The sequence below is a fragment of the Crocodylus siamensis genome, chromosome 3 (genome assembly GCF_052110815.1).
Source record: "Crocodylus siamensis isolate JL-2025a chromosome 3, ASM5211081v1, whole genome shotgun sequence".
NCBI lineage: Eukaryota > Metazoa > Chordata > Crocodylia > Crocodylidae > Crocodylus > Crocodylus siamensis.
The window spans coordinates 167,112,372-167,130,754 of NC_143397.1; the positions used below are offsets into that span (position 1 = coordinate 167,112,372).

The 18,383-nt window shown below is 39.3% G+C and overlaps 1 protein-coding gene across 5 annotated transcripts in view; it reads left to right on the forward strand.

The window, feature by feature from the left end:
• Positions 1 to 18,383, forward strand: part of PPP4R1 (protein phosphatase 4 regulatory subunit 1) — a 72,985-nt gene that overhangs the window by 39,765 nt on the left and 14,837 nt on the right. For all 5 annotated transcript variants that reach the window (XM_090039676.1, XM_090039677.1, XM_090039680.1 and 2 more), the window contains 8 exons: positions 3,239 to 3,381; positions 4,348 to 4,494; positions 7,709 to 7,816; positions 8,587 to 8,652; positions 9,941 to 10,099; positions 11,002 to 11,132; positions 11,500 to 12,029; positions 17,714 to 17,886. In XM_090039676.1, coding sequence (XP_089895802.1) covers positions 3,239 to 3,381; positions 4,348 to 4,494; positions 7,709 to 7,816; positions 8,587 to 8,652; positions 9,941 to 10,099; positions 11,002 to 11,132; positions 11,500 to 12,029; positions 17,714 to 17,886 — 1,457 coding nt within the window. The remainder of the gene's footprint in view (positions 1 to 3,238; positions 3,382 to 4,347; positions 4,495 to 7,708; positions 7,817 to 8,586; positions 8,653 to 9,940; positions 10,100 to 11,001; positions 11,133 to 11,499; positions 12,030 to 17,713; positions 17,887 to 18,383) is intronic.

Sequence of the window (18,383 nt, forward strand, 5' to 3'; positions counted from 1 at the left end):
CTGCTAGCTGTCTCCCAGTTGCCCAGCACAAATATCTGGCTTTTTATTTGACTGATGAACCAAGTCCCACTCTCCCAATTCTCCTTTGTTTTCTCAGTTTCTCCAAACAGTTTTTTCCCAGTCTGTTCTTTTTCTTCATTCCTCTTCTGACCTTTCTCCCCTCTGCCTTTGATTTTGATTAGGATTTCCTCCTTTGTGCTGCCTAGGTTGTAGCCAGTGGACTATTAAGGGTATAAGTAAGATAAACTTGCATATTTTACTCCTGGTGCCTGGCCCAGTACAGTTGGAAGAACCATTACAGGGAATGTTTGCTTTGGCCCCATAGCCTATACTCAGTTACTCTGTGCACACACAGTCTGGTCAGGACCAGGCAATGTGAGGGAATGGAGCATGGCACTGGATCAGAGATGGGAATGGTGAGAGACAGTTGGAGTACGCTTGCTGAAGGAGGCATCTTTGGAGTGTGGGTTTAGTGTTCCTTTTTAAGTAGCTGTATTCTCTGTAGTCTGCTGCTCAGTCTGCAAACTGAAGCTTTCAGAGGCTTTTAACTTGTTCAGTTTTGAGCAGATTTTGACAGAGGTAAAGGCACTTCTCTGGCATATTTCAAGTCCCTGCTTCAAAGCATGAGGAAGCCAGAGCATATTAAAGAAATATGACCGGAATTTAAAATATGCAAACCATTTATTTCCTTTAGCTTATGCATGAAAACAGCTGATCTTTTTGTCTGAAACGTTCCCGAAGGAATTCAGCCTGAAGGAGAATCCAGCATGTAATATTTCATACTAATAATGAGTTTGGCAAGGTTACAAATAATGGAAAGCTGGGTCTTCCTAATAGGAAGTATGGGATAACCTTAATAAACAGATAATTTCAAATCTAATACTACTTTTAAAAGCAAAGCAAAATCCCACATCCCTAATATTTGCTCACATACCATATCCCACTGAAGTAAGGCACTCACCTTTTGGGTGTTTTTTGGGAAGGCAGAATGAAGAAGAACAAATCTAAGAACAAGAAGAAATCTAAATCTAACATTAAATCAAAAAAGATTTTTTTTTTTTTTTTTTTTTTTTTTTTTTTTTTTTAGAGTTTTGACTGTGTAGCAGGGACAGAGTCTAATCTTCATCTCGCTCACCCTTCCCTTTCTTCTTAGGCAGTTCTTCCCCCCTCTTCCTTCCACCCCCTTCTCTCCCCTCCTTTCTTCCCTCCCCCCCCAAAAAATCAAACTACAATTTTCACCCTTTCACTGCTGAACTGTCAGCAGCTCTTGTCTTCTCAGTCAAAATAGTCAAGTTGGCTAAATTTTTCTACCTTTATGATCATACATGCCAAAATTGTGTTCTCAGTAAACTGAAGTTTAAGCTTTTTTAGTGTTAATATGTATTTAATTCAGCTCTGATTAAGCATTGAACATGTTCAAAGGGTTTGTACTAGGGTTTTATTTTTGGATGGATGCTTGAATGTACAATTTGTGGATTTCTACTCTGCTTTCTAATGCGTAGAACAGCCAAGCAATTTGATTTATTTGGGAATTTGTTAGTGCCTTATAAAAATAACTCTTACAAGATTTTCTTCTTGATTGCTTCATAAAATTAAATATGTTACAAATAATGGAACAGGTTGGCAGAAATCTAAATCTAACATATTAAATCAAAGATGAGGTTCCGTCAGTCAACTTGGGAGGGAGGGGTAAAAGATCCCCTTGTCTTGGATGATCTTCCAATAATTAGATACTTTACATTTTATAAATACATTTTATAAATTTTCCAGATATAGACTTTAATTATTGGGGGGCATCTTAAATGGGAAGTCATCTTGGATTCTGGTAAATACAGTATTTTCTGCATTACCAAGCCATCGTAACCCATGCTTGTAGTGATTATACAATGCATTTTATTTGCTTTATTTCCATTCTGCTTAGGTCCCTCAGCATAGTGGCCCGGGTTCCCTGCAAGGTGCGCGGCTGCGCAGGCACTCCTGGCAGTGTGGCATGAGCACATCTGCGTGGCTGTCCACACTGCATAGCTTGGAGGAAATGCTGATAGTGGCACATGTAGCAGAAGCTGCTGTCAAATAATTAATGCTAATCAAGATTAGATGCAAATAGTCCGTATTAGAAATAAATATAATTTTTATCTTTTTTATACAAGAATAAAGACTTTTCTTTTTTACAATCACTGGTTTAATAAATGTTGTTTGATTAGTATGTTAGTTGTTGTTTCAGAGGCTTTATTTACCTAAGTCCTGAATTTATAGTAGGTACAGGCAACAAAAATGGAATTCTGGAATAATATTGCATAGAAATATTTGTAATAGTCAAAATTACTATAAGCTGAAGGCAATGAACTTTTTCATTTTTCAGGGCCATAAATAATTTGTTCTGTAACGTCAGCTAAGAGTATCAGTAAGTTCCAAATGACAGAACTTGTACAATGTTCAGGCTTGAAATAGATTGTTTCCTAGGCTTGTGATAAAAGGCCTGCTTTCTATTTAAATAAAAATGTGCAGAACATCCCATTTGGATTCAGCTCAGGTGTACATTTCGTCCTTGTAGATACCTGGGTTCACTCAGGTAGTGATTTGTTTCCTTTACAGAAATTGTATTAATATTCCTTTAAAAGTTGCATATTTTAGTATGAAAATATATTCTAAATGGAAAACTTCAGTGACTCAGTTACATATTTCCATATTTAATATACCAGTTTCGAGTATGAATAAGTATCAAAGCTGACAAAACTCATAAAAAAAAGAAAAAAAAAGTTAACTAATAGAAAAAATGAAATGCCCTAAGGAACATATGTGATCATCCCAAGATGCTTTACTGAGCAGGGTTCCTCTTCAAACTAGTCAATTTGCAGCTTGTCGAGTGTTCCTTTTCTTTCATCTTGGTGACAAGGGTGTTGCAGGTATCAAGGTTGTCCTCTTTTTCAAATAGTTCCCCTCTACTCTGTGATTTATGTGGAATAGGGCTGGTTCTTAAATGTTGAAATTCTGTGCATGAATGTCTTAAGTGTTTAGCCTCTGTTCTCATCTTGACAGTCCAAGTGCTGGCAAGAAGTGCAGATAAAACTCTGCTTCATGGGTTGCAGAAGAACAGTATTCTGTTAAACCGGTTTTAATATAAAGGGTTAAGAATGTCATTCATTTATTTAAAATGGTAAAGAGCTTAATTTAAGCATTGAAGCATTATTGTATAAGTAGTGCTTTTTTTATTTTGTCATTCTGGTTTATTTAACAGAGCCAACTGTGAGAGCAGAGCTGATGGAGCAGGTGCCTCATATTGCTATGTTCTGTCAAGAAAACAGGCCATCAATCCCCTATGCTTTTTCCAAATATTTGTTGCCTATTGTGGTAAGATACCTCGCAGACCAAAATAACCAGGTAAGAGTCCGTTATACATAGAATATGAGTACTTTCTCTGACTTATTATATGTTTACACTTTGGAGCAAATACAGTTTTGAGGAACGTTGAATTTGATTGAGAGAGGCTTTGGGGTTTTTTTTTTAATAATAGGATCGTAAGTTGGCCTTTGGTATCTTTTTGCCAGAGCACAAGTACACAAATAAACGCTCTTATTTGTATAGGCCTATACACTGTAAAAGCATCGAAAGAAGGAAAGAAGCAAAACAGAAGTGTGAAATATAATTCATAGAAATTAAGACCAGAAGAGAACATGATCTCATTGTCTAGTTTGAGCACTTACAGTGTAGGCCATAGACTCTCACCATCATTTCTAGGTCAAGCCCATAGTGAACAGCACTGGCGATGATGTAATTAGAAACAGTCTGGTTGAATTATTCTTCCCCTGCTTGCAGTTCCTTTTTGAAATCTGTTGATTAATCATTTTTAGACACTTTATATTAAAATTGATGCAGATCAAAATGCTACCCTTTTCAGTCTCATGTAAAACTAAATTAAATGGCTTAGAAAATTCTCAATGTATTTAATGTCAGCATATTACTACTTACATTTTTGCTTGGTAGCTCATCAACAAGATGATTTGTTTAGCAAGTTGTCTTCCATAAAACAGAGTTGATTTGCTTTAATTATGTTATCATTCTTGAAGTGTTTACTGAATCATCAGCCTTTCTGTCTTTCATAAAGTATATGGGTACAGTTTTGCAATATATGTATCATTGCATTATTTTAAAGAAATGAATGTATCTGGGGTTAACTTTATTTTAAATGTTATAATTTGCAGGAGGACTTAATATGCATACACCATAGTCATCACATAGTGCTAGGAACAGTATATGGATGTAGCTTTCGGACTTTACTGTGCATCTAAAAGAAAAAATCTACTTTACATTTTTGCTTTTTTGCTTTGTGGCTTTTTTCTGTAATAGGTGAGAAAAACAAGCCAGGCAGCATTGCTTGTTTTATTGGAACAAGAACTTATTGAGAGGTATGATGTGGAGACCAAAGTATGCCCAGTTCTTATAGAATTGACGGCCCCAGACAGCAATGATGATGTGAAGACTGAGGCAGTTGCTGTAAGTAAATCGGTGCAATTGCACTCTTAAGTCTAAGGATTGAGAGCATGCTGTTATTATATAGGTATATAAGCATTTCAAAGACACTCCTCAATAAGGTGCCCGAGAGATTCAAATGGTTGTCAGTTAACTAATCTATAGTATCATCTGCACTATCTGACACCTAATCTAGGTCATGATTCAAATTAACTCCTTGTACATTCCCTAAAAAAAGAAAGTTCCAATAGGGCAAAACCATTCAGGAGATTGGGTAAGCTTTTTGAGAGAATTATACTGGCTCATGCCCATGAGGGGCCAGCAGGGGAGGTTATGCTTAGGGTCAACCAACACGGGTTCATTAGAGGTAGGTCCTGTCAGACCAACCTGATGGCCTTCTATGACCAGGTCACAAAATCCTTAGTTGCAGGGGTAGCAGTGGATGTAGTCTTCACCCCATTCTCATTAAAAAACTGGGGAACTGTGGTGTCGACACCTGCACAGTCAAATGGGTTGCTAGCTGGCTGGAGGGCCGCACCCAGAGAGTGGTGGTGAATAGATCCTATTCGACCTGGAGGGATGTGAGCAGTGGGGTCCCCCATGGCTTGGTTCCTGGGCCCGCACTGTTCAACATCTTCATCAGTGACTTGGACGAGGGGGTAAAAAGCACCCTGTTCAAATTTGCTGACAGCACTAAGATGTGGGGGGTGTGGGCATGCTAGACGAGAGGCATAGGCTACAATCAGACCTAGACAGGTTACAGGGGTGGGCAGATGAGAACAGGATGGGATTCAACACTGACATGTGCAAGGTTATGCACCTGGGGAGGAAGAACCAGCAGCATACCTACAAGCTGGGGAACTCTTCTCGTCAGTACAGAGGCAGAAAAGGATCTTGGAATCACTATTGATGCCAAGATGAACATGGGCCGGCAGTGTGGGGATACGGTCAGGAAGACCAACTGTATCTTGTCATGCATCCACAGATGCATCTCAGGTAGGTCCAAGGAGGTGATCCTCCCCCTCTAACACTGGTCAGGCCACAGTTGGAGCACTGTCCAGTTCTGGGTGCCGCACTTCAAGAGGGATGTGGACAACATGGAGAGGGTCCAGAGGAGGGCCACTCGCATGGTTAGGGGGCAACAGGGCAGGCCCTATGAAGTGAGGCTAAGAGACCTGAATCTGTTCAGCTTCCACAAGAGAAGGCTGAGGGGAGTCAAAACCAGTCAGAGGGGACCAGCAGGCACTGGGGGAGTCCCTGTTCCCCCGAGCGCTACCAGAAGTGACTAGAAATAACAGTCACAAGCTGGCAGAGGGTAGATTCAGACTAGACATCAGGAGGTGCTACTTCACTGTCAGGGCAGCTAGGATCTGGAACCAACTTCCAAGCGAAGTCATGCTGGCTCCTACCCTGGGGGTCTTTAAGACGAGGCTAGACGAACACCTTGCTGGGATTATTTGACCCCAGTCCTTTTTCCTGCCATGGCAGGGGTCGGACTTGTTGATCTTCTCAGATCCCTTCTGACCCTACCAACTATGAAACTATGATTAGTACTGTTACCTGGTAATGTTCCTGCTAGTTTGGGCTCTTGCTTACTGTTCTGTGTCACTTGCTTTTGTTTGTACTGTTCCCTTTTCAGTGGAAAGTTCTTGGTTCTTGGATTTTACTGACCTTTGCCTTGTGGGTTTGTTCTCTGTCCCACTGCACCCATCTCGGGTTCTGTATAATTCTCAAAGATCATCTTGAATGAGTTCTATTATGTGAAATCTACTGTATTGAATGGACAAAATGAATTTAGTTGTTTGACCTGGGAATATATACACTTACTAATGTTTTAAAATGATGAATATTTTTGAAAAATAAAAGAACGATTGATTAAGCCATCTGGCAAGTTAATGAAATGCTGGATATAGTAAAAAGGCTCACCTTTTGTTAAGTGCATTGTAAACCTTTCCATTCTACTTTAACCATTTTTTATTCATGTGCAGGAAGTGTTCTTATTAAACTGTTGTTTAACCTTTAGCACCTAAAGCCAGGTTCCTGGTTGTTTTCCTAGACACTATACTTGACATCCTTTTTTAAGCTTTAAATTTAAAAGTAAAGAGATGACACAGAGAGGAGTAGTAAGAGTGAGAATAAATTTAAAGCAGTAAATTGTTTTACAAAGTTTTTTTCATTGTATTGAAGTTGCATTTTCTTTTTGATTCATCAGAAGTTCCCATCTTGAGCATCAGAACATAGAAATTTGAAAATTATAGGTAGTTTATTTCTGGAGAATAGTTTATTTGATCAGTCCCCTAGGAGAGCTAGTCAGCTGTCTCCATTTTTCTTAAGAAAAAAATTGTTAGAAATCAGCAAATGACCTAAATATTAGAAGGAATTGTCACTTAATTTTGCTTAAGACATTTTCTGTAGCTTATAAAGGATATTACAGAGGCTAATATTCTTATAGTAAAAAAGAATTTTAGAAATCTGTATAATAAAATATTGAATGTTCAGAGAGCTGTAGGAAAAACTTGGTTGTGCTAAAAACATGGATGTGCTTGTTTTAAAATGTCAGAAAATTGCTTTTGAGCAGTGGAACATTTTAATGGAAATGGAGAATTAAGTCTCATATTCGACTGCTTTAAAGCCTAATAAATGTTGTACTTTTGTACAGAATAGTACATGGTAGTGTGAGTTAACCTCATTAAACTTCTACCAGCTTTGTTTAAGACTGGTGGTTTCTGCGATTTAGGCCTCTGATTGTTGCATTATATTGGTCACATCTGCATGGGCACTGATGTGCCATAATTATGGTGCATTAAATTTAGTACCCACTTAATGTGCTGTAACTGGCACTACTGTGCAGTACTGCTGGTACGCGTTTTTCACATGACGCTTGTGCACAGTAGAATAATTCTACTGCTCATTATCCTGGCTTTTGCCATGACATGCTGATGCACAGTAGAATTAGTCTACTGCACTTTTAGCATCTTGTAGACGTGCCCACTGGGGAAATACCGTTGTTTCTCCTCTGCCCTATTGCAGTGTGATGCAGAGAAATAGATGGTTAAAACTACTTAGCGAATGCACAAATTTTTCAGTGTTTTTGATACAAGTAACAAAAAACAGAATTATGTGCATTAGGATGTAAGCTTGACTGTTGCAGCAATTTTAATAATATAAAAGCATTATTGTTTATGCAAAATGAGATTGTTAGGTAGGCATTCCTAATAAATGCTTTCTTTGTCATTAGATAATGTGCAAAATGGCTTCCATGGTGGGGAAAGACATCACAGAGAGACTCATTCTGCCTAGGTTTTGTGAGATGTGTTGTGATTGCAGAATGTTTCATGTTCGTAAGGTATCATTTTTCCCTGTTTGGTTTGATTAAGCTGCTGTTACTTTAATGTTCAAACGTGAACCATCAGCTACCTTTTGTCTGAATTTTTTCCAGTTATTATTTGTATACCTAGAATAACTAACAGAATGAAAGCTACAGGGCTCCAGGTGGTTTAGAGATCTAGAGCGGTGAAATGTGCTGCAGAACTGCATTTAAGAATCTTTAATATCATTTAATAAAAGTGCATGGCCCTCATGTTTGTGGAGGTAATCTTGAAAACATGAACCAAGCATAAACAGATGTGATATCTGCCTGAGCTGTAGTTTTCTTCTTGTAAATAGGAGGAAAGGAATGAGGAGTTATTAAGGAACATGGGCAAATAACTGAGAGTTATCATGGAATATAGGCATTGCTGCTATGTAATTGGTTTTGTTCTGCAACAGAGGGTCAAATGTTAGAATAAAATCTTTTTGGTTTAACTGTGTGCATTTGATTGCTCTTTGATAGTAACTTTGTATTTAATTAGTTTCTTCAGCTGTTTATGTAGGCTTTCTAGAAGGGGAAAAAGTACATTTTCAACACAGGATTTTTTTGTTTTATAACTGCTGAAATGGATAGAGGATTTGCTCAGATGTAGTTTCTAATTCTGCCTCTGTCTCACATTTTTAAACTAATTAGATTTCAGGTTTTCATGTTGAGTAACTTAAATCTGTAATATTTTACTGGCTATTACAGTACTTCTGCAAATTCAGTAAATCATATAATGTTATGTACCTCTAACTTATCTGCAGGTCTGTGCAGCCAATTTTGGAGATATCTGCAGTGTGGTTGGGCAGCAAGCTACTGAAGAAATGCTAGTAGGTCTTTTTATTCAGTTTTCATAATCTAAAACTATTAAGCTAATCATCACTAAGGTATCCTCTCTCATTTGGGGAGGTGATGGTAGGGAGAATATGCCTCTTCTAAATGGAGATACTTGAAGCTTATGTTAAAACAAAACAAAAACTGTGGAGGATATACTGTATGTACAAGTGTGAAATTTTTAGATAATGTTATGAAATTAAAATTGGTCTGTTTTTTAGTACAAGAGTGGATGTTTTTCCTCACTGAGAGCCGTTTGGTAAAAATACAGTTTTTAGTTCCCAGGTGTTTTCAGTTGCAGAGTTTTTTTTAAAAAGCTGCGAATCTCTTCGGATGTTGGAGAGTATATGTTTTTTGTGCTTTCCTTACGTTTTATAAACAGCTGAATGACTTTTTTTTTTAACTTGTTGTTGTTTTGTTTGTTTTTATTGAAAAAAAATCACGTTTTAGTCTGAAACAAAATCTGGAAATTTCAGCCCCAAGGGAGACTTCTTTAGCACCTGAAACCCAGGGTTGTAATCTACACAGTACCACTCTCTCTTCTCCATACCACAAGTGGCTATGATCTTAAGGTGAACTTTGTTACAAATACCTCAGCTGCACTTCCTTTGCAAAACCATGTCTACTGGGATTGTTTCAACAATTCTGAGCACCTAAGCAACTGCAAACAAATTCCAATTTTTATAAAACGTCTAACAATAAAACTGCTTCCTTTACATCAAATGTGGAATTTTACATTTTCTCAGATTTTAAGGTCTGCTGTCTCTCAGACCTTGTTTCTACTAGGAAATGGGAATATTTTATCATTAGAGCTTCCATGTTCTGAAGAAGTTCTCCCTTTGTTTCTAGTTGCCAATCTTGTCCTTTCCGGTATTTATTGACTAGAAAGTTGGCAGGCAAGTGTAATTTCATTGTACCTTTTAATGTTATCTTTTCCCAAAGAAATTATGTATTGAAGAATTTTAAAGGCAGTTTACATTTTTATAGAAGGTCACTTATTCTGATGCAGAAGATGGGGGTAGGAAAGAAAAAAACTCTGCAGCCAAAAAGATGTTTTGAATCTAGATATATGTTCTTCAATGTATATCCCTAAAATCAATTTGAAGGGAACAGATTTAAGAAGGTAGTTACTACTGGCATATCCTTTTACAGTAAAAAAATGAACAGATGCTGCCTTTAGCGTCAGGATGAGCCTTTGACAGAAAGTGATATGATAAAGGAGCAAGTAACCCCTCCACCCACCATAATGCCTACATAAAAGCTTATTTACCATGTTCTGTGTAGCTCCCAAGGTTTTTCCAGCTCTGTTCTGATAATGTCTGGGGAGTCCGGAAGGCTTGCGCTGAATGCTTCATGGCAGTTTCATGTGCAACATCACAAGAGGTCCGGCGGACAAAATTGTCAACTCTTTTTATTAATCTGATCAGTGACCCTTCACGATGGGTAAGAATTGTTTTATTTATTGATTATACCGTTAATTTTTCAGTTTGATACCCTATGTAAACTTTTTTCAAAAAGATATAGCTTGTTCATGTGTATGGTATGAAAAGAACAGTAGAGTGGTGGCTTTGCAGGTAGAAGGAAGGCTACACTCGAAAGTATAATTAGAGCATATGCTATGTTGTAAAGCGTAATTATACCACTGAGGCAAGGTCTGTTGAGTTGCATGCAGGCTTTCTTGCTTTGCAGTCATCAGGACCATTGGAAAATTGCAGATGTAATTACATTGCACTCCATGAGATTTGTTTCCCCTAGCCTTGAAAATCCTTCCTTAAAATTTGTAACAAGGTTGTCAACAAGCAGAATCTTATTTTCAAAGCCAGAGGGAAGTCTCCCTGCCCAGAACCACTAACTCTTTGGCTTGGGCCAGTTGGGTATGATGAAAGATATAAGTAGAACTGCAGGCAGGAGAAACTTACTAGGAGTAAGTTGGGGGGGGGAAGGAGGAATAATTGAAGGACAGGACATAATAGGTTGTAAATGCAGACATTCCAAACTTATGGGTTCTCAGTGGATCAACTTGAATTCAATGATGATGTAAAATAGGTGCACTAAGATTTAATTCCTATTTTCTGATCCCTTCAGAGGATTAACCTCCATCACAATCCGTGTGGCAATGTCTACAATTACCTGAGTTGACAGTTTTGTCTGACACTGCATTTCACCCATCACTCCAGCCCTTCTTCAGCTCTAGGTTTTGTTTGCCACTTGGCGTATGCAGCGTACTGGTACAGTTCTCAGGTTCAAGTCTCTCATATCACTTCCTGAGTGGCTGTAGGCCTCTTAGGAGTGGAAGGAGCAGGTATTGTATTTAAACGATTTATCTTGAGCCCCCTTTTTCCTAGGTCCGCCAAGCTGCCTTTCAGTCCCTGGGGCCTTTTATATCTACTTTTGCTAATCCATCTAGCAGTGGCCAGTATTTTAAAGAAGAAGAAAGTAAAACTACAGAGGATCATAGAGCTGCAGAGGAAAATAGGTATGAATTTTCCAGGGTTTAGATTTCATTCCCAACTTTCTTTTGCATAAATATACAAGTACTTAAGAAACTTTGTTTTTAATTTTATTGCATGTCTTGGTAGGTGAATACTCCAGAACTTTTCTTTTTTTATAGCAAGTGACTATTGGGTTCCTCTTTAACTAATTAAGTTTTCAGTAACTCTTCTTTTCAGGTGCTTCACTTAGTTTTACTTATAGCATAGTTGACTAATTACAGACCTATCAAATGTAGAACATATCTATGATATTTGTGATAAATTTTGACAAGCTGTATATTGGTTGCAGGTTCTTTTTTTCCCCCCCCTCAGATAAATGTATGTTGTTTTTTTTTATTTGATACCCAACAGTGAAAAGATGAGGAATACAGCAAATCTCATAACAGAGGATGCATGCAGCAGGACAGTAGACATATCTTCAGATGTTGATATTAGTGATTGTATGCTGAAACGTGAAAACACTGCAGAAGATCAAAACCTTGTATCCAGTAAATCCCAGAATGAAACTGATTTCTCGACTGAGACTTTCTTAAGTTGCACTTTGTCTTCAGACTCTTGTAGAGAACTAGCTGAGGAGAATGAGCAAAATTCTAGTCATTGTACAACAATGGTGCAGGAGTCAGGGTTGAGCTCCCATGAAACCTCCCTTTCAGAGCAGGAGTTGTACAACTCTTTCCATTTCTGGAGGACTCCGCTTCCTGAGATAGATATTGATTTAGAGCTTCAGCAAGCCTCTGATATAATCTTTACTCCAGACATTCAGGAAGGAACACAAGAAGCTACTGTGCCAGCTTCTCCAAACATTACTATGGCTACAAGGAAGGAGTTGGAAGAAATGATAGAAAATCTGGAGCCTCACATTGATGATCCAGATGTTAAAGGTATAGCAAAAATATGGAAGTATGTGGGAATTTTTGTATGATATTTTCCCCTAGAAGTTTTCATTTTTAACCTTTTGGACAAAGTTGTTTAAAAATTGACTCTGAAAAGTAAATGTTTGGGTTTTGGGGGAATTTTAATTAAAATAGGTTTAGTAGGTATTATTTAATTAGGGAAAAATGATGACAAACTGAAAGGACCCTCATTTCTGAGAAGCAGCCTCTAATAGTACAAATGCTATTTTGCTTTGATTGTTGAATGCTTAATTGTAGGCCTAATTAGCATCTGAAATTCTTAGTACTTACACTTCTACCTGCCAGGGGCATAAGTCACCTGAGTATTGAAGGATGTGGGAAAAAATGTTGCCATTAGCCTACATGGAGAATTAGAAACCACATTAAGATTTTATTTCAGAAGATGAAGTTTGAACATAATTTTTTTACCTCTTGAACTATCAGTTGAAGTTTTTTGAAGGCATGTTGCATGTTTCAAATTTCTTGAAGCATGTCTGTTTACAGGAAACGGTGTTTTTAATGCTGTTTCACTTAGTGCTGTTTCGCTATAATGCTCATTTTAAATCAATACATGATTTCACTTAGCGCTCAGCAAGTTTTGTTATAATGCACATGTGGCTCCACAGGCTGCTGACGGGCCTTGTGCCCAGCCAGTCATGAACCAGGGGGTGGACATGAAACACGCTTCTCCCCATCCCCCCATGATATTCAGATCCTCTCAGCTCTGCTGTAAGGGGCTAGTGACCAGTTGGGAGAGCAAGCTGGGGCAGGGGGTGGGAAGGCACCACTGTGTGCAGTGTGGGGCCGGTAGCGCCTAATGCGTCCCTCCCCCTCCCCAGCGAAGTGTGGGAACGTGCCAGGGAGATGCCACCACTGCGCTCCAGGGCACGCTTCATTTCTGCCCACTGGCCGGCCTGCCCATACATACCCCCTAAGACCTTTCTAAGTACCGCTGAGGGTACACGTATCCCCGGTTGACAACCCCTGGTCTAGGGTTTCTTTCCCCTCAGATTATTAAGCATTTTTATAGAAGTTTAGAAGTTCACATTCAAGCACTGCACCAGTCAGTTGCAAGAGTTCAACACTTCTGCAGACCAAGTCCTAGGTGTTTCAGATTGAGCTTCCAGAAAACGTTGGGATTGGCAATTACCTGAAAAAAAATGTTTCAGTGACTTGTTCAGCATTTCATAAGAATTTTGTTGCAGGGGCAGGGGTACACTCAAGGGTGACATTCAACTGTAATCATGAGGCTTGTGATCATTCTGTTTCTGAAGTCTTTCCAGCTTTTGCCACAAATGATTTAAGTGTTTTATGTTAATTATACAGCCCTGACTTGTCCCCAAAGCGGGTTTGATCAGAACAGGGATTCTGTGGCAAAAGTAGTACCAGCAACTCTATCATAATATCTTGTACATTGGTCCAAATGAAGATTGGACAAGCCACCTTAATTCTGGTTAATCTAATTTTGTAATTTTAATGTTCTTTTCATCTAGTTTTGTATAACATTTTTAAATCTCAAAAACTGAGAACAGTTTCTATCATGGAACCATATTAACCCACAGTATAGCTAATTTTCAAAGTTCTTAAAGATTAGAGCAGGGGTGGCCAGAGTTACTCACCCTGGGAGCCACATCCAATCCTCCACCAAAGCCAGAGAGTGGGAGTTGGAGGGGGTGCTGAGCGACCCAGCATGGCTGCAGAGTGGGAGCGGGGTGAGCTTCTCCGCCAAAGCCCCAGAGAGCTGCAAGAACCACGCTAGCAAGCTACATGCAGCTTGTGAGCCATAGTTTAGTCACCATTGGATTAGAACCTGAAGGTCTACCATTTGGTCTTGTAGTACTTATTCTTTGTGAATAGTAAAACTGTTGTTCCTCTGTGAAACAACTAGTAGTGGTGAATGATGTACTTTTCAGTCAGTTTCACAGCCATTGTTTGGCCCCAGAGGTATATGGAGGTTTAGGACTCCTGAATTCAGTTCCAGGTTCTGTAAAGTAATATTTCTAATGGTTAGAGACATTTTGTTTTTCTGTCTTTCTGCTTCTATCTGTTCTCTCCTGGTCCTTGTTCTTCACTTCTATACAGTCATCGCAGCCTTCTGTACCCATGTACCCCTAGTTTTTTCCCCCAGCTCTGTTGCTTTTCTTTCCTTAACACTTGCTGTAGAACATGTATTTTTAAATATCCGATCTACATCGTTATAACACTTTTACATAATCACCATGGCAGTTTTGCTGGCTGGTAATAACTGAACACCAAGGAAAGAAAAAGCAGGGGTGACCCATAGGAAAGCACAAAAGAGAAGTTGAAAGGGGGATGGGTGGGGAAGAAGAAGGAGATGTTGCATTGCCATGTGGAAAAAAATATTTCTTTTAATGAAATGCAAGGAGAAAAGCAGGAAGGAAATACAGTGCCCTGATGGGAGACATTCTGGAGAGCAGTAAACTTAAGGACTGGTAGTTAGAAAAGATTTTCAAGTTATAAGATGTCCCATATCTTAAATAGGTAATAAGATTTCTTTTTTTCATTAAATTTTTTCACTCCTAGATAACACCATACCAACTTGTACCTTTTAAGTCGGGGCGGGGGCAACAACCTTTTTGGCAGGTGTGCCACAAATTAGCCCCACACATTCCCTAAGTGCCACTCTGATCCACTTCCCCTGCCTGATCTGATGCTCTGCTTTCTGCTGTCTGCCCAATCTGCTGTTGTGCTACCTGTCCTCTCATTAAATCAGAGATGGGCAAAATATGGCCCATGAGCTGGATATGGCCCACCAGGCACTTTCATCTGGCCTGTGGCACCACACAATAAAGTGCACCCTGCTCAGTCCCCACCCCCACCCTTCCTCACACCCCACAAAAGCCAGACACCCACACCCTTCCCCCACAACCCCCAATATACCCTATGCCTCCCACACACACACCCTCACAACCCCCCACACATGCATACACCCCCCCAACATGCAAGACTAAGAATTTATTTTTTGAGCTGTTATGCAATCACCTCTGTACATGCTATGCAACCACAAATCATGGCAGAAATATTTTTTGTAATAAAATTAAAATATGGTATAGTAGACACTTGACTTTTAGTGTATGATTTGGGTTTTTTCTCCTTCTAAGATGGCATCCCCCCATCCCTCCCGAAAGGAGTATTTCCAGGGGGCAAGGGGAGGGACTTCCAATGGCAAAAGTCAGGGGTAGGGGTAGGACTTTTGGTCCCAAGATAGCAACCAAGGGGCAGGGCAACTGTCAGGGGGCAGGGCTACCCATGCAGCCCTCGAAAGCTCACCAAATCTCGTTAAGTGGCCCTTCACCCAAAATAATTGCCCGTCCCTGCAGTAAACTGACATATTACCACTCAGTTGAAGATATAAGACCTGCACTTAAATTGGTTCTAGTTTATAAGGAAGCGGTGAGTTCCATATCTGCATAAGGATAAAAGTTCAGTTTATTTCTCCGGTTTCTTTTCCTCACAAGAATAAAATATCTTGGAAATCTGAAATTGCATTTCATTCCAAGTAGTCAGGTGAGAAGGGCCCTAAGGTAACATTCCTTTCCCTTGCTACTTAATTTAGTAGAATTTTGCTGATTTTCATCCTGCTGATCCATGCAGCTGTTCTTGTCCTTAAAAATATGGGTTTCTCCTTTTTTACTGTTCTTTAAAGAAGTAACTAGTGTACATTATACTGAGCTTGTTTCCTATTATCAAGGCTTTATTAATTTTACAAAACATAGGGTAGAATAGAATATTTAACAATATAGTATGGTCTATAGTATTAATTAAAACGAAGCTATGTTTTGTAAAGTACATGATTTTTGTTTGTTTGTGAAGTATTACTGATGTTTTTTATTTGCTAACTTGCAGTGGGCTTCCCTTCACTTTTGGATTGCAATGATTTTACTGTAAATCTTTCGTTCTGGTATTTTATTAGATGCTGATTGTAGAACTGGCCATGCTACATAAAGATCAAATCCACTTTCTTTACTGATTTTACTTCTGCTCATCTTGCCCAATCTACAGGCCATTCCAGGCATAAGATTGCAGCTTAAGTCTAATCTTAACTCGTGGTGGTATACATTTTCCCCGTGTCACTCTCTTACAATGGTGTATTTAGTAACCAGCATTGTGCCAAGTTATGGTTTTAATGAACATTAAAAAAACTTGGCAGTTGGCTTCGGCAGTGCAAACAGATCCTGTCAGCTTTACTTGTCAGGGTAAATCCACAGGGAAACGACTTGAAATTCCAAGAAGGAACTTTTGAGTAAGAGAGAATTCTTGTGTTTTATTCAGAATGAGTGTAGTACCATATTTTCTTGCGTACCACATACCCTTTTCCACAAAAACAAGACCTCTCAAAATTGGGATGTGTGCTATAAGCAGGAAAGCTGTTTTTTTGCTTAGAACAGAAACACCTCACTTTGATTCCTGCTCCAAAATCTGCTTCCTGTCAGCAGCAGTGGTATTTCAGTTCTGGCAGCTGCAGAAGGCAGTTGACTTAATGGCTCACTGGTCTTCTGTCAACAGGTGTTAACAGTTGCCTTTTCTTTTTGATGGTCTTTGTTTCACTAGTCGCTAACCTTTCTTCAGCCATTTTGCTGTTTGTTTAGCTATTTTTGGTCTCTCTTCTCTAGAAGTGCACTGATACATTGGTCCAATATTGGATCACCACCGATATAAAGAAAATTGTCTGTATTGAAAATTGGCCTGATATGGCCAATAATTTGACCTTTTAAGCGGGGGAAATGGTATACAGTTAGGGGTGTCAGTCACATGGGGCCCAGGTGGGTCTGGATTGTGGGCTGCCTCCAGACTATGGCATTATTTCTGTTGCAGTGGCCACTGTGGCAGCAGTGGGTGTCAGCAGCAGTGGCAAGGAGTCTAGGGCTGGTGACAGCAAGCCAGGCTCACTGCTGATGGCCATGCCCAGCATGGCCAAAGTGCTCTGGATTCTGTTGCAGGCCATGCACCTCAACTTCCTGTGCCTACTAGTAGTTCAGTGGGTCAGACAAAGAGGGTCTGTGCACTAGGTCCAGCCCACAGGCCATGTTTGACACTCCTGGTATAGAGGGATGCAGTTATATACTGCTCGTACATTTATACCCTGCCCATTTTGTCCTTAGAATTATTTTCTCTGAGCCCCTACAGAGTTTTTAGTTTTTAGCAGTTTTTAGTTTTTCACCAATCTACATAATTAAAATCTAAAGAGTCAGGGTACTCCTACTCCTTACTGGCAGTTGTCATTCCATGAAAGCTGATAATAAAATAGTGTTTTGCCTATTGCTAAGGTAGTACCTAGCCCTGGAGCTACTTGTCACATTTTTATTTATCTTAGCTTTATTTAAAAGGTTCTGAACAGATACTGTCCTGACAGCAGTTAATCCCTTCTGGGTTTCCTGCATCAGGGATAGTTACTCTCCTTTCTCAGTTCTGTTTTATCTTTTGAGGTGTAGGCAGGTCCAGCATGTGACTGTCTCATCTTTCCAGGTTCCTGTAGGATGGAATCAGATAACCTGGGACTCTCCACAGGTTATCTGATTGGGAAGTTTTCAATTTCCCTCTGTTTATTTCATAAATCAAAAATAAAATTCTCAGAGATTTGCTGTGCATTTGCCATTGCTAGCTGTGTGAACAATTCTTTGTGAAGCAGTTAATGTATTTTTTTTGTATAGCACAAGTGGAAGTCCTCTCAGCTGCACTCCGAGCATCCAGTCTTGACCCTCAGGAAGAAACATCAGGAATTGGCAAAGGAATGTACTCACAAAATGACCTGGATGTCAAAGACCAACTAAATAGTAAACTAATTCAGGATGATACTGTGCCTTTGATTAGTGACACTGTTGAGGTAAGAAACATACCTGTGTGTTTTTTAGATGAGTCAGCCACCTCAGTTCAGAGCACCAGTAAGAGCTGAATTTTGCACTGTTTTGAGGTGTAACTCTTTACATCTAATGCTGACATGATGTCCAGTTTTTTGTCTGCTGATTTTGCAGCTCTGCCTATTGCATTAAGTTTATTCTCCAGCGTTCTTTATTTGTGTGTAACAGTCACTGGATTCCTTAAGTCTAAACCTCACTTCTGTTGTTTTACCGTTTTGAGGCAATTCAATGTTGCTCTCGTTTTTCTGCAGTGAAATAGTCTTGTCAGAGGCAAAAAGCTCTTTTTAATGTTAGTTGCTCCTTTTTTTTTTTTGAGAAAGAGACGCTTTGTTTTATTGCACCCAGCAGTAGCATACCGTACTGTTCTGCGCAGGAGATAATCAGATCCTGAGGCCCTGTGGGAACAGTGGTTCTCAACCTTTTTTTGTATCGGGACCAATTTGTAAACATCAATGGCCAATGC